Source organism: Myotis lucifugus, unplaced genomic scaffold (assembly GCF_000147115.1).
Source record: "Myotis lucifugus unplaced genomic scaffold, Myoluc2.0 scaffold_493, whole genome shotgun sequence".
NCBI lineage: Eukaryota > Metazoa > Chordata > Mammalia > Chiroptera > Vespertilionidae > Myotis > Myotis lucifugus.
The window spans coordinates 619,342-636,411 of NW_005871541.1; the positions used below are offsets into that span (position 1 = coordinate 619,342).

Sequence of the window (17,070 nt, forward strand, 5' to 3'; positions counted from 1 at the left end):
AAGTCATAACTTCCCACCTTTCATGGTTGCGTTTTTTCTGTACCAGGTGTGGCCGCCATGAATATGTGTCAGTCAGGTCTCCTTGGTGGGGACTTAACTGATGGAATGTGGTGAATGCACCACCTACTTTGCACAGACGTCCCACAGGCTCCCAGCAGGGATCTGAAATAAGCCCAATGCTGTGAGCAATGGTTTTCATCTTGTGGGTAACTTTAGCTCAAGGACTCCCCATCAGCCTTGCAGATACTCTCTTAGAAGGCACTGTAGCCCTGGCGGGTGTGGCTCAGTGGCTGGAGCATCGTTCCCTGCACCAAAACGTCACTGGTTCGATTCCCAGACAGGGCACATGCCAGTGTTGCTGACTGGATCCCCAGTGGGGGGTGTGCAGGAGGCAGCTGATCAATAATTCTCTCTCTCTCCCTCTCCCTTCCTCTCTCACACACAGACACACCCCCACACAACATTAAAAAAACATGGCACTGGGGGTGTTTCCAACATGCTTTAAAATGAGAGCTACTGGGGATCTAAAGGTATTGTCCACCCTGCTTGCCTTCACTACTTCCAGGGTTGAATTAAAAAAAAACAATTAAAACAGGTCTCTTCCTGAGGCCTAACTCCCTAAATAAACATAAAGGTGTCTTGTGCAGGAGAATTTTTTCCTATTCAAGTTAGAGCAAAAAGTTCTGCCAGCTCTTGTACTGTGAAAAAAAGAGTTTCCATTTAAGGATTGTGGTGGCAAACCTAGAAGGCACACTGACCATAGGTTGTGGAAATGTGGCTGTTAGACAGTCTGTGAACCCCCAGCTCCCTTTTCTAACCTGAAACAGACATATGCTCTCCAACCACCCTGAGAGGGGTGTAAGTGTAATTCCTTGAGAAGTAAATGATTCCATCCCAAATAGTCACCACTAACACCTTTGTTTTGTTCCACAGCATTCCATCCCGGAAAGCAGGGATGCTCGAGGGAACATAGCAGAGAGATGGTGCATTGGGAAGTGATAGGTTCTCATCTCATAGGCCCACGGCTCATGGAGAAAGATCACATTTTAGGAAGCCGTTTGGAGCTTCCAAAAGCCCTGGTAGCAGAGTTAAAGGGCAGTCTCCTAGTTTCCTCTGGTAAAAATAATGGGTTGGTCATTACAGATATTCATCCTTGATGATCTTTATGGGCAATTGGGAGTGTTCTTTAGATCAGAGGGATGTTTAGCTCCCATAGTCATGGTGTTCGAAGAGTTTGTGTTCCTTTGACTTTTGCATGAGATCCACAGTGATTCTAGGAAGAAAGCACTCACTACCCTAGGACTATTTTTTGCCTACAGATGTTGTCTAGAGTTACTTGAGACCTTTAAACTAGTATGTCGAAACGTAGTATTTCAAAGACCACCTACAACAGAATTCTTGGGATATTTTCTAAAAATGCAAACTTCTGGGTCCCACTCCAGACATTCTGAATCAAATCTTTTATGGGCAGAGTCTAGGAATCTGGAAATTTTAACAAGCACCCTAAAGATTTCCTATACAAACTAAAGCTTGAAAATAATTGTCTAAAAGGGGCATAATGTCAGCACTTTTCTTTTTCAGTTTGCCAAGTGAATACTAGACAGTAATGTTATATCCTTTAAACGTTCTCTAAGTATTCTTATATAATCATCTTTCATAATTTCAGAACTTTTCATTCAGATGGCTTGCTGTCTTCCAAAGTTAATTCACAAAGATGGGTAAAAAAACTAACAAACAAAAAAAGAACAACAGAAAAGATGGCACTGCAACCTAAATGCCGGAAGCCGGTCTATCCTTGCTGCTTGACACATCCTTGCCAGAGGAAACTTCCAGGCTCCTCCCACTTCCATCCCAGGTTCTTTTCTTCACAGGGATTTTTTTTCCAAATAAATATTGGTATGTCTAATCCCATCATGGCTGCCTCTCAGGGGATGAAAACTAACAAATCAGGCTTGAGACTTTGCACTCAACTCCTCTTTTCTTTTCCTATAATGATTTTTGTGTGTGTGTGTAATGCCCCCCTAACCCTAAATTAAATCATTTTGCATCTGTGTCTTTTTTCCCCCATTTCTGTTGCCCTCACTAGTGAACTCAAGATTAAGGATTAATATTAATTTAACTGCTGTTATGGGGCACTTACTATGTGCCAGACTATGTGCTAAGTACTTTTGTTATATCTCATCTGATTCATATAATAACCCTGTCAGACATTATTTCTGTTTTACTGATGAAAAAATTGAGGCTCAGAGTGGTGAAAAATTTACCCAAAGTCATATGATTAGTAAGGGGTGGATCCTTGACCCTAGGACCACTGACTTCATAGAGGCTAGTGATAATAGAAGTAATAATAACAGCTAATATCGTGGAACATTTCTGCTGTGTGTGACATTTTGCTAAGGGTTTAATTCAACAGCACATTCAATACTTAAAACAATACCATGAAGCAGGTACTCTTATTGTAATTTTCTGTTGTGGAATATGAGGCTCAGAGAAGTTGAAAATCTTGTGCAAGAAATTTGCAATTGCAAACGCTTACTTTAAATAGGAAGAAAGATCTCAAATAAGCAACCTAACTCTACAACATAAGGAACTAGAGAAAGAGAACAAACTAAATTCTAATAAAGATTAGAGTGGAGATAGATAAATTACAGAATAGTAAAACAAGAGAGATAATCAATGAAATGAAAAGTTGGTTCCTCAAAAGAGATGAACAAAATTGACAAAACTTAACCTAGTTTGACTAAGAAAAAAAGTGAGAAGACTCAAATTACTAAAATCATAAATGAAAGTGGGTACATTATTACCAATTCTATGGAAATAATAAGAATTTTAATAGTACTATGAACAATTGTATGCCAGCAAATTGGATGACTTAGATGAAATGGACAAACACAAAACCTTACCAAGATGGATTCACAAAGTGTAGGGAGCGGCTCCAGAGTTAAGCCTCAGGTTGACGTGGCAGAGCCACAAACAAGTCCCAGCTTAGAGGGCAGAGTCCTCTTAGCATAATTAAGCTTGACCTTATGGCTGCCCCCTAGATAATTCCTAGGTAGCAAATGGGCTTCCGGAGATCCAGCAAGTGCTGCCAAAACAAGTGAAACTCACAAGAACATTGTAACTATGTTGACCACTACCTTGTTTTTCTCTGATTATAAAATAAAGCCTCAGCTTGCTGGCTGGATCCTTCTCTGTGGCCTCATCCAGGCACAGGAGATCCACCGAGCCCCAGGTATATTCTCTTTGTCTCTCTTTTCTTTAATTCTTCGCCATCCCCGCTCAGGCTTACTGAACCCTTGGCTGTGATGACACGGCACAACAAATAAATAGAAAATATGAATAGACCTATAAATAGTAAGGAGATTGAATCAGTGTAAGCATTTGACAAAATTCAGCATCCTTTCATGATAAAAATGCTCAAACTAGGAATAGAAGGAAACTATGTCAACATTATAAAGGCCGTTTATGACAAACCCACACCTAACATGATTCTCAATAGTGAAAGACTGAAAGTTTTTTCCTAAGATCAGGCAGAGACAAAGATCTGCCTTCGCTTGCCATTTCTACTCAAAACAGTATTGGAAGTCCTAGCCAGCAATTAGACAAGAATGAGAAATAAAAGGCATCCAAATTGGAAAAGGAGATGTAAAATTATGTCTGTTTGCATATGATATGACCTTATATTTAGAAAACCCTAAAGTCCCACAAAAATTGTTAGAACTAATAAACAAGTTCGGCAAAGCTGCAGGATACTAAATCAACAGATAAAAATAAGTTGTGCTTCTATGTATGAACAATGAACAATTCAGAAAGGAAATTTAAAAATGCCATTTACAATAGCATCTAAAAGAATAAAATTCTTAGGAATTAACTTAACCAGGGAAGTGAAAGACTTATATACTGAACAACCACACAAAAAAAATTTCTGGAAAAATATGGGAAGACATTCTGTATTCATGGATCGGAAGACTTCATATTGTTAAGATGACAATACTGCCCAAAGTGATCTATAGATTCAATGCAATCCCTATCAATACACTAATGACATTTTTGAAACAAAAATAGAAAAATCCATCCTGAAATTCATATGGAATTTCAAGAAACCCCCAATAACCAAAACAAACTGGAAAAAGAATAAAATTGGAGGATTCATACTTCCTTATTTCAAAATTTACTGCAAGGCTACAGTAACAAAACAGTGTGACATATAGAAATGGATTAGAAAGCCCAGAAATAAACCCTCACATATATGGTCAAATGATTTTGACAAGAGTACCAAGACCTTCCCTGGCAGGTGTAGCTCAGCTGTTTGGAGCATCGTCCCGTACGCTAAAACATGAGGGGTTCTGTTCCTGGTTAGGAAACATTACCCAGGTTGTTGGTTTGATCCTTAGGCAGGGCATGTGCGGGAGGCAGCCGGTTGATGCTTCACTCTTACATCAACAGTCTCTCTCTCTCTCTTTCATTCTCTAGAATCAATTTTAAAAAAGTGCCAAGACCATACAAGAAGGAAAGCACAGTCTTTTCAAGAAATGGTACTTGGAAAATGGTATCTCCATCAAAAGAATGAACTGGAACTACTTAACATCATATACAAAAAAATTAACTCACACTAGACCAAAAATCTAAGTGTGAGAGCTAAACTTAAAAAACCTCTTAAAAGAGAACATAGGATGAAATCTTTATGATATCGGATTTGGCAATGAATTTCTGGATAGGAAACTAAAAGCACAAGCAACAAAGAATCCTACATAATAAAAGGCTAATATGCAAATTGTCCCCAAGGGTGAGAGTTCAACTGACCGGGAGTTAGATGTGTGCTAACCACCAGGGAGGCCCCGGCTGGCAGCCAGCAGCTGCTAGGGACTTTACCTGCACTAGACCTCTGCCGGAAGCCGGTCCATCCTTGCTGCTTGATACAGTCACTGCAGGGAAGAAACATCTGCACAGCATATGTTTCAAGGGACCTGGCGTATATGGCATACTGTTCTTAATATGTTTGCTCACCTTCTTGGCGCTATGTGTTTTAACCAAGGTCACCTCTCTGAGAAAGGTTGTTTCCCCAGGTAGGGATTTTTCCCTGAAGTTAGGGAGGGAATAAAACCCCTTAACTAAATGCCAGGCGGGTAGTTAATCACTTTAACTATGAACAATCACCCTTAAGCTACATAATCTTTACTCCCTGGAATGGAGATAAGAAACGCCCTAACCTTTGGAATAGAAATTGACGGATTAAAATCAACTGGTATAAATACAGATGTAACAAGACAATAAAACACAGAACTTGGCCGGAGATCTTGGCTAGAGAACCTGGCTAGGCTGCTGATCAACTGAACGCTGTCTCCATGTCATTCCTTCTTCACCGATTCCGTCCACACCTTTGGGAACCCCTGGACCTGCTAGGGTTGGACCCCAACAGGCCTCTAGTAAAAAGATAAGTTGGACTTTATCAAAATTTTAAAAATTGTGTTTATGAAAGGACAGTGTTAATAAAGAAAAAAGACAACACACAGAATGGATGAAACTATTTGAAAATCATATATCTGATAAGGGATTAATATCCAGAATATATAAGTAACTATTAACAACAACAACAAAACAATGGATTAAAAAATGGCCAGAGTAACTGAATAGAAATGTCTTCCAAGAAGATATAGAAATGGACAAAAAGCACATGAAAACATGCTCAGCATCACTAATCATTAGAGAATGCAAATCAAAACCACCATGAGATAACACCTCACACCGATTAACATGGCTATTACAAAAAACCCAAAACCACCCAGAAAACAATATGTTGGCAAGGATGGGGAAAACTGGAACGTCTGTGCATTGCCAGCAGCAATATTTAATGGTGCAGCCACTATGGAAAATGGCGTGGCAGTTCCTCAAGAAATTGAACAAAAATTACTATTTGATCCAGTAATTCTACTTCTGGGTAAATACTCAAAATAATTGAAAGCAGGGATTTGAACAGGTATTTGTACACCCTTGTTTATAGCAGCATTATTCACAATAGACAATAGGTAGGAACAACCCAGAATTCATGGACAGATGAATGATAAATTAAATGTGATGGATACATGCAATGGAATATCATTCAGCCTTAAAAGGGAATGAAATTGTGATATATGCTACAACTTGGATGAAACTTGAAGACATTATGCTATGTGAAAAAAGTCAGACACAAAAGGACAAATATCATATGATTCCACTTATATGAAGAACCTAGAGTAGTCATATTCACAGAAACAGAAATAGAATGGTGGTTTCCAGGGGTTAGGGTGGGGACTGGGGAGCTATTGTTTCATGGGTTTTAGTGTGGTAAGATGAAAAAGTTCCCAATGGATAGTGGTAATGATTGCATAACAATGTGAATGCACTTAATGCCACCTAGCTGTACACTTAAAAGTTAAAATGGTAAATTTTATATATTTTTTTTTTACATAAAAAAGGAGCACAAAAACACACCCTTGTGCAAGGTCACAGTGAATGCCAGACCCAGGGTCGGAAACTGAGCTCTTAACCACTTTGCCATTCTGTTTACTGTAAAGTCTCCTGATTGACATTCTGCCCCTGTGACTTCTGTCCATTTATCACACCATTGGTAGAGCAATCCTCCCAGGGAGATGTAGGATGGGGCAAGGGGTCACTTACATTGTACATCCAGCTCGAGAGGGTCACTTTTGCTGGAACTGATGGGGTTGAAGATCTCACACTGATAACCCCCAGCGTCCTCCCTCCTGACGGGGTCTATGGTGAGGATGCTGTTGCCCTGGGACAGCTTCATCCTGTCCTTGTGAGGTAGAATCTGGTTCTTGAAGAGCCACCGGAAGGAGATCCCCTTGTCATTTGTGAGGCAGGTCAGGACCACGGTGTCCTTATGCTCTGTGACTGTGGCATTGCTGGCTCGGAGGGCGGGCTTCCCCACGGGCTCTGTGGAGAAACAGAGGAGGTGACTGACTGAGAGTGGGCTCCTTCCTCAGAGATGTCAGCCACTCACAGTCCACAGTGATCTCTGTAAAGGTCACCTGAGGAGGACTCTGACCTCTGCAGGGTGAGGACCTTTGTTCAGGTGACAGTCTGTAAGGAGAGGGCTATACCTCCCTCCCCTCTGCCCTTCAGATCACCTCAGGATGACCCCTGACCTGTCTTCCTGGGCATCTGTAGTATCAGCCCAGGAACCTCTTATAACACTGTGTGTCCACTATCCACATCAGGTAAAATTTTCCACCCATTGACTTTTAAAATATATATGTTTTTATTGATTTCAGAGAGAAAGAGATTGGAAAAGAGAGAGAGAGAGAGAGAGAAACATCAATGATGGGAGAGAATCATTGATTGGCTCCCTCCCTCATGCTCCCTACTTAGGATAAAGCCCTGGAATGGAACCATGACCCCCTGGTTCACAAGTCAATGATCGGAGCTCAACCACTGAGCCACATCAGCTGGGCTTCACCCATTGACTTTTGTGTGACTCTTTCCCAGACCTTACTGTGACTTTCTAAATACTCACACCTCCTCTCAAGTATGGTGGCTACACACAGAGATGGAAAGGCATTTCCTTTTTATTAAACAATTTATTACAGAATGAGAATGGCCCAGTCACGACCTTAGGACCTGGAGAAGTTTTAATCTAAAGGATTTCTCAGTCTGAATAGGACTTTCACTTCCTGGCCTGTGGATGGAATATCACAGAGAAGGAAATCCCTAGAGAGAAGTAGTCACAGTTTGAACAAAAGGCGGGTACTCTTAGCTTCCTCCGTAAACTACAAACTCTGTGGCACTGCTCCTTCTGTCCCATGAAGGGACTTCGTGGATGAATCTACCTACGTGTCAGGTATGCACCACCGCTCACTGCTCTCCTCAGCAATGTCACATACAGTCGTGTCCCGCAGTGTTGTACAGCTGGTGACTTCAGAGCCAGGACACAGCTCAGAGGAGGCTCCCCTGTGGCTCACTCTCTCCCTATTTCCATGCAACCTGGTCTGAGGGAGGCCATGGTGTTGGTGGGTGACTCACAATGGCCAGATTGAGGACAGGCCACCCATGCACCTTCACTATGAAACCCTGTCCCACCACAGAGGGCACAGAACAGCCAGCCACCAGGTGAGCCTGGAGCAGAGCAGGGAGCAGGGAGCAGGGGTGGTTTCCTCCTTTAGTTTGGGGAAAACAGGTGAGCTTGTTCAAAGCCTGTATGTTCCTTGTAGCACATGGAGCAGATAACAGACAAGAGGTGACAGAAGGAAAGTGTTAGTGACGGAAGAAGCAATGTGACCTTGAGGACCCTTGTTTTCCCCTCTGGAAAGTCCTTCCCTCCACCACTTCACGTTTTCAGGAGCTGAGAAGAACCCCCTCCTCATTTTCCTAGGCTGGACCCCAGCTCTGCCATGAGAAATCAGAAGAGCAAGGGAGGGGAATCTACAGAGATGCAGTGGGAAGGCTCAGGGGAAGACTTTGTGATTTGCTTGTGTCCATGGCCACTGGATGGGAGACAACACCCTCTAGGCTCTGTTCTGAAAACCAGACAGACCTGCACCCCACAGGCTGATGTCGATGGTCCAGGAGACACTTACCAGAGACTGTGATAGTCTTGGCCACGGTCCTATAGGGATGAATGACAGAGTTATGGGTGAGGCAGGTGTGGGATCCACTATCACCTGCAGTGATGTTGGGGATAAAGAGCTCCTGTGTGGGTTTCTGGGGCCTCCCATTGATAACCTAAGAATACTGTGCAGGCGGGTTAGAGGCCGAGTGGCAGGAGAGGCTGAGGTTTGCCCCTGGAAGGTAAGGGTCCTCTGAGGGGGAAGTGGTGGTGGGGGTGGGGGCGTCATCAGGGCCATCTGGAGAAGGGAGCAAAGAGAACAAAGCCACACATGATGTAAGCAGAGAGAAGGGGAAGCTCCTGGTCTGTGTAAGGGCCACACTCTCCCTCTGAGCTGGTTTTCAGCCTGATTTTTTGTATGTTTGTTTGTTTTTGTTGTTGTTTTTTAGATCCAATTCAAGTCACACTAACAATCAATTTGAATTACATAAGTGTTATGCAGAATGGCTGCCTAAATTCCCTTCCTGGGGTCTAAAAAAGACTTCCTAACACTAGTGTGAAATTAAATGATTTTTCTTTACTGGGGGAAAAATATGAAATTTCAAACTGCTCCTACTGAACAATTTGCACCATCTGTATGCAGGTTTTAGATAGATCCATTTCACAACCTGCAATAAATGAAACAGCTATTGGGATGCATGGAATATAAGAAATCTCTGCCCAAATGCATGTCTCTGCTACTTGATTTTGCTACCGAACTACAAAGAATGACCTGCCTGTTGACACTTCCTCAGTGATATTGCCTTCTGAGTAGATACCATCACTGCCAAGTGCTTCTGCTCCATGAGCAGTTATAAAACGAGTTAGAACAACTGCCCTTCTCTGAAGCAATGGTTGTTTATGTGCAAAACCCTCTGTGTCCCACACACGACTCTCCCTACTCCTCCAAACAAAAAGATGAAGGTGCTGGTGGTCAACTATAGCTACCCTGAAACTTCCACCTCCCAGTATATTTATACAAATTTATTAGTATCTTTTACAGATGTCCCCCTTGTTCTCCATTGGCCTCCTACACCCCACATCAACCCCACCCCCAGCCTGGTTTTAAAAAACTGGGCCCAGTCCAGCTGGCATGGTTCAGTGGTTGAATGTTGACTTATGAACCAGGAGGTCATGGTTCAATTCCCAGTCAGGGCATATGCCTGGGCTGCGGGCTGTATCCCAGTGTGGGATGTGTAGAAGGCAGCCGATCAATGATTCTGTTTCACCATTGATGTTTCTATCTCTCTCCTTCTCCCTCTCTGAAATCAATAAACATAAATATTTATATATATAAAAAAAGAGCCCCAGACCATTAACCCCTATGTTTACTGAGCCTGAGTCTGAGACATTAACTTGTTTGTTCCAGTCCCAAGAGCTGCCCTGATGTGTCTGGTATAGGAATTCCTGGCCACCCTGGGGGTTTGGAGTTCGTGTCTGTGTATGTGGACCTGAGAGAGACAGATGTAGCCTGGCCCTGGCAGTGTGGATTTGGGTGGGCAGCCTGGCCCCCACAGGGACAGAAGTTACTCACAGAGAACATTCAGGGGGAATGGGTCACTGCGGTCGGCACTCACGGGGTTCCGGGTTTCACACTCATAGGGTCCTGTGTCTTTCCTTGTGACAGGGAGTAAAGTGAGAGTCCTGTTGTCCTTGGACAGCTGCAGCCTGGCACTGGCCGGGAGACTCTGACTGCTGATCAACCACAGGTAGGGGGTGTCCTGAACCTGAGGTTCACACATTGACAGGACAGGGTCCTTTCCTCAACGGTTGGAGTTGCTGCTTGTGATGTTGGGTTTGGGGAAATCCTCTGTGCTGGTAACAGAGAGAGCACTGCCCTGTGTGGTACCTTGGATTCCTCTAAAGCAGGGGTCCTCAAACTACGGCCCGCGGGTCACATGCAAATACAAGTATTGTATTTGTTCCCGTTTTGTTTTTTTTTACTTCAAAATAAGATATGTGCAGTGTGCATAGGAATTTGTTCATAGTTTTTTTTTTTAAAACTATAGTCCGGCCCTCCAACGGTCTGAGGGACAGTAAACTGGCCCCCTGTTTAAAAAGTTTGAGGACTCCTGCTCTAAAGGCTTCTTTCATCAGAGTTGACACCTCTTGCTTCTCAGCCAACCTGAGTTTTTAAAAGAATAAGGCAGGTCTGTGCATCACAAGACAAACAAATCATGAGGATCTGAGCGCTCAGAGGATGTAAGGCCGCCTGCTCTATGTCTGGGAGAAAAAGCACGGACATTCTCAGGTGTCAGATAACTATCAGGGTTTGATCATAGAAAGACACAGGACTGGGAGTCAGAGACCACCCGGTACCTGTCCTGGTTCCTCACTGACCAGCTGACTGTCTGGCTGACCGTGGGTCTCACCTGGAATGTGCAGGAGCTGAGTCCCTTCCAGCAACACAGACCTACATTGCCGGGTCAAGATGTGTTTCCACTGAAGCCTCACATTCGAGGGTTAACCTAGAGATGAGTAATGATGGGCCACCCCATAGTCCTTAAAACCCCAAGAAGACTGGGCAGTGTGGCCCTGAACTGGGTGTCAGAGCAGAAACAATACACAGGAGACCAGAAGCAAGTCTGGCGGCGAGTTTAGTACTCAGGCTGCAGGGCCACGAGTGGCCATCTGCCCAGGAGTCACTGGTGACTGACATGAGACAGTGACCCCAGAAAGGGCAGAGCAGAGTCCAGGAATGATTTAGAAAAGAGTGGGGTACAGCGGGAGCTGGCTGGCAGTGGCAGCAGAGCCAGGCTCTCTGCCCTTGGACTTTAATGTCCTTTCTGCCACTGCAGAGGGCAGGGATCCTTCCTCAACACGCAGACAATAGCAGGTACAGAAGGGGGGCTTGTGGAGGCGGGGGAGCATGAACTTGCTGAAAATATGGCCCTCATGGTCCATTTGTGTTTGGCAGTTATGAGATAGATTTTGAGTTAAACTGAAAAAAAAATATGTGAAAATCACTCATGCCCCAAAGTTCTAATGCCCGTTTTTGGAGGAATCTCTGTCCAGAGAGCACGAAGGTCATAGACCCAGTTCTGCAGTTCAATCAGGTCACAGTTTTACCAAAGGAAGATGTCACAGTGGGTTTGAAATCAGGGACACCCTGGGATAGAGAGAAGGTGAGTCTTGAAAAGAGAACAGAAGTGACTGGGGGGTGGGGGGAGGGCGTCCAGGTGTCTCTGCTGTATAAAGGGAGGGATGACACCAAATTGGTAGAAAGGACATGTGCCGTGTTAGTAAAGTTAGGGAGAAGGTCCCTCCCTGTTTCTGTGGACCGTCAGGCAGATGGGGAGGAGCCCCCACACAGGCCTGTGGCATATGTTCTTCCTTGTCTTTCTAACTCAGGAAACAACTGGAGTTTAGTCATATTCATTCAAAATCGGCAGCATCTAAGTGACAGAACAATGGCTGGTGGACCTCACCATCTGAGAGGATCCCACCCTGTGGTCAAGGTATCATGAGTAGCCTCATACCAGGACAAGGATGTGAGTCACGAGTCAGGGGTGAAGTGAGCATAATAAGGCCCTTGGAGTGGAGGAGAGGCCTTGGCTTGACTGACATTGGTCAGTCACAGTCTGTGTGATTCGTGATTGAGTGACTGTATCTTCCTGTAACTCAGTTTTCCCTGAATGAAACAGGAAAAATGGTAAATGGTCTCAGGTTTGCCATGTTGCCTGTTAATGAACCTTGAATCTTTCATAATTTCCTAACCTAAATCTTGGAATAGAGGGGCTGCCCAAGTTAACAGCCTCTGTTATTATTTGTGTCTGTGAGAGAGGATGCCATGGGCAGATCCCTGGTGGACTAGGAGCTTTGAGGAACATCTTCTCTTTCCCTCCCTGGGGAGACCATGTTCCTCTTCCTTCCTATGTCCCCCAGGGCAGTTGGCTAATGGCCTGAGGACATTGCCCACATACTCCCCACGCATGGTCTCAGGTGAAGGAGCAGGTTCCATCCCTCCCCAGATGTGGCTCTTGAGGCTGAGCCCTGGCGGTGACCACCTCAGCAACCTTGTGACTTGGGCACCTGGGAAATTGTTGCTGCCAGTCAGCCCTGCCCACAGATCAACCTCAATCACCCAGAGGCTCCTCAGGTTCCCTGGAATCAGGAGCCCTTGGACAGAGGTCTGCGGAGGGGCTGCCTGGTTGAACTTGTCTGTAAGGATCCCAGGGTTCCCCAGGCCAGTCCCTGTATGAATCCTGCAGGGTTGTTCTCTGGGTCATGGTTGAGAAGGGCCCAGGGGCCTGGACTGAGATTGGAATCCCTCTGCTGAGTCACTCCCATCAGACCAGCCCTTCTCTCTGTGGAGAATGTCTGCAGGGCTGGAATCCAGGAAGGAACTCTGACCTTAGGAAGTTTGTCTCCACTGTGTGTCCTGAACAAAATGCCCAAATTCAACCTGGAATGTGAGGCAGAGGGGGATGTAAGAGAGTCCAGGCCTGGCAGTCCTGTGTGTGAAGTAGGATATACCCCACCCGACACCCAGAGGTCAGAGAGCAATCACTCACGGTATACACGGAGCTGTCCAGTTACTTGTATGCTGGTATAAATTTTCTTCATGGCTAGTAGGGTGTAGTATCCTGTGTCCTGCAGGGTGACTTTCTGGAACAGCAAAGATCCATTGGGGTATATTGTCTCTCGATGGCTGTATGCGGGCCCGAGGGTAATTGTTTGAGTGTCTATTACATATGATACAATTTGAAGGTCACTGTCCACTATTTCCCCTTTGTACCAGATAAAGCCTCCAAGATCCCCAGGCAGGTTGTGGACACGGAGAAGCACATCCTTCCCTTCGGCAGCATTGGGCGGCACTGATTCAATAGTGAGCTGGGCAGTGGTGGGCAGGCTCCAGAAGGTTAAGAGTGAGGCTAGGAGGGAAGAGAGAAATTGATCAAGATTTGGAGCTATGTATTGGGATGGAGAGATGATGGCCTGGGTCCTAGCACGTCTTTTCATCTCTCAGCCTTGGTGTGTGTGTGTGTGTGTGTGTCCTGTAGTCAAGTTCAGCAGCATGGTTACCAATACTTTATTTAGCACCTCTGACCTTATTTCCTGTTTGAAAACTCCCAGATGGCTGCCTGGCTCCTGAGGTCAGAAATGCTCACAGGCACTGCTCAGACCCCTGTTGACACTAAAGACCTGTGTCTCCACTTTCTGACCTGTCCCTGTTCTGTTTTCCTCATAGCAGTTGTGGGTCCCTGACATCACACCTAGATCTTTTCTTGTGTGTCTCTTCTCCATAGAAGGTGAGCTCCATGAGGAAAGGGGTTTGTCTGATCTCTTGTACCCCCAGGGCTTGCAGCAGGGTGAAGTGCCTGTGGGTAAATGAATGAGTGCTCCCTGGGTCCTGCACCCACTGGGGTGTATATGCCTAGTTCTGAGGTTGGAGGTAGAGACAACGCTTAGTGCCCCTGGTTCATTTTTTTCTTGTGTCACCCTGACACAAATTGTTATTATTATAATCAGTTTTCAGAAAGTATTTCGGTGATGAATAACTTGTGAAACTTACCATAATCAAGGTTTTCCTGCCCCTCACCACTTCCAGATCATGGGAGTGTCCTGCTGCTGAGCCCCCTCCCCCATCCTACTCTTCCCCTGTCCTTTCCCCTCAGGTCCAAACAGAAGCCCTCTGTCCGCTCTCAGAGCGCTGTGCTCCCCAGGAGACCCCAGCCAGTCTCTGTCTCCCCTTTTCCTGTCCATCCCCAGGGATTGTCCCCTCCTTACCAGCCAACAGGAGCCTCTGCCAGGGGACGCACCCTCTGTGCACAGGGGCTGAGGGGGACTCCATGGTGTCTGCTGTCTGTTCTGTCCCTCCCTCTGTGAGAAGAGCTTGAGATCCAGAAGCCTCACAGGCACTGCTCTCCCTACTGGTGGGACCTGCTGAGTCTCCTCCAGGGACAAGATCTCTTCCTTGGTCTCATGGGCAGGGGGCGGGGTCTGTGCTCAGGTCCCTCCTATGTCCTCCCCTCCTTTCCGCCTCCCCTCTCCCACCTTCCTGGTTACCTTCCATCTAAATGTCAGATCCTGGGAATTGATGAGACAGCTGTTTCCTCAGTGATTCTCCACCCCACCCCCACCCCCACCCCCATAGGCGCATTTCCTTTTGAGATAAGCTTGAGTCTTGGAGATGGAGGTGGGGGTGGGGGAAATTCCCTAGAACTTAAGTTGAGTGCCCAGTAGCGCCCCCTGGGGCCTCTCTTATCCTTTCTGGACTTATGTTTCTGAACAGGAGCTCTGGGGTGACATGAAGAACTCTTGTTACAGGAATGTCAACCCCTTGTGCGTGGGATCACCTGTGGAACTTGGTAAAGATGATGATGCCTACAGGACACTGTAGAAATGCTGATTATCAGCTGCCCAGCTAATGTGGATGCCCGCCAGGCTGTGAACTGGGGTAGTGGCAGCCCCTCCCCTCTCCTGTGCACAGGAGTGTCTGTAGATCCTGTTCAAAGGCAGATTCTGAGAGCCCTGGCTGGGGAGCTCAGTTGGTTATAGCTTCCTCCTGATAAGCCAAGGTTGCAAGTTTGATCCCAGGTCAGGGCACCTGCAAGGATCAACCAATAAATGAATAAATAAGTGGAACAACAAATCGATGTTTCTCTCACCCTCCCTTCCTCTCTAAAACCAATCAATTAAAAAACATAAAATAAAAAGCCAAAGACAAAGGCAGATTCTGACTCAGTAGGTGTACAGTGGACCAGAGACTCTGCATCTAACAAGCTCTCAGGGGAGGTGGATCTTACTGGCTTGTGGAGCCCATTGTCTTTCTTTTTGTCATTTATCACATATTTGTTGAGCTTATTCTGCTCTCCCAGGCAGTGTAGCTGGGCATACAGCAGTCCACAAAACACAGATGTGAAAATCCAATGCTTATTAATAAATCCATGCTAGTGTTTCACTTGACATTTTTGGTAAACATCTAAATTTGTTTAAAAATTATGAGGGCATCGGAGCACAATTGCATAGCCAGGCTGATGGGGACCCCTTCACCTGAGAGGATGACCCCATCACGCCAGCATTGGCCTCTGCTGTACTCAGATAGCCCCTCTGCTCCCCTAACCTGGGGACTTTTTTCCATTTGTAACACTCAACCCAGCTGGGCACTGGTGAAAGGAGGCAGCAATAGAATTTGTGGAACCAACTAGTCTTATAAGAAATATGAATCACGCTCTGTTAACCATGATTGTTTTATTCTGATTAAAGAAGGCACATTCTACCCTGGCTGGAGCTGACCTGGAGCAGCCCTTCCTCCCCATTTGGAGCTGCCTGTTACCATGGAACGATTAACAACTTTGCTGCAGAAACTAGAATCCCACCCCTTTGGAGATCCCCCAGCCCACTGTGCACACCTGCAGGCCTTTGCACACCTCCAACCTCCTTACCTGTTAACTGCCCATTTGGCTGCTTCCCATGTAACCCCAACCCTTGCATATCACTAGGCCCTTTAAAGACCCTTAGTCCTTTTGCATATCTGTAAACTGCTTTTTTTGTCTACTTTTCCTTTGTGCTTATTTATATAAGCAACTGGCTTATGGGGGTTTGCAGAGCAGATTTCTGTGGCTGACCTGCTGCTCTCCCATGCTGCCGGCAGCATTGGAATAAACGCTCATATATAATTCTGAAGTATGGTAGCAATCATCTCAGATTGAAACTGTAGTTTAACTCTAACCCTGTTGTTTGGCTTAACAATAGAAAAGTTATTTTGATTTTCTGAATTATATAAATCATCCCATTCAATTAAATGCCTTATTGATGGTAATGTGAATATCCCACGGGTTGGGGTCATACTGGTCTTAGAGAGCACATTCTTCTGTACCTGGAAACAGGACAGCAGAATTACCCTAAAATGTTTTAGTGGCCACAGGTGGTGCGTTCCAGCTGACTCAGTGGTCCTGAGACCAGAACAGCACAATTACTCTAAATTGTCCTGACAACTCAGTGGTCGGGAGACCCGAGGGCTCTAGATAATGTGTGATCCGGAGACCCAGAACTGTAATTTAGATAACATGCCTAAGTTTAACCCAGGTTACCCGAGGGCTCTAGATAATGTATTTCTGTCAAAGACCCGAAACTGTAATTAACATGCTTAATTCTGCTTCTGTAATCTGCTTTTTTGCGAGCCAGGTGCCTCATTCCAAACCCTGGGATGTAATCAATACCTTTGTGATTTTTGCCTAAATAAGTCTGGTTTTGCCACCATCTTATTACTATGAGATTTGGGAATGGCCCCTCATAGTCCTGGATTGCAATAAATGTGACTCTTTAATTTGACTGCTTGAGGCGTCCTTCTGTGATTCGCGGGGTACGTTACAACAATTCCATCCTGTCTCTGTTTCATTGGCTTGAGTAGTGACAGGAAGCATGGACCCACTGTTTGTCCTGTGACATTGGGTCTTCTCTGTGTTCTCAAATGCTCTGCGAATGTTGGATTTCCTCCCAGCAGGTGTTGATGTTCTTAGTGACCGGAGACAGAGGCAAGC

At 45.3% G+C, this 17,070-nt stretch overlaps 1 protein-coding gene across 1 annotated transcript in view; it reads right to left on the reverse strand.

Annotated features, from left to right (window-relative positions):
- The window catches only part of LOC102427808 (carcinoembryonic antigen-related cell adhesion molecule 1-like), a 19,424-nt gene extending 5,016 nt beyond the window's left edge, over positions 1-14,408 (reverse strand). The window contains 5 exon segments of the mRNA XM_014446000.2: positions 6,658-6,936; positions 8,577-8,843; positions 10,119-10,394; positions 13,099-13,458; positions 14,315-14,408. Of these exon segments, the coding sequence (XP_014301486.2) occupies positions 6,658-6,936; positions 8,577-8,843; positions 10,119-10,394; positions 13,099-13,458; positions 14,315-14,378 (1,246 nt within the window). The 5' untranslated portion in view covers positions 14,379-14,408.
- Positions 14,409-17,070: the final 2,662 nt, after the last annotated feature.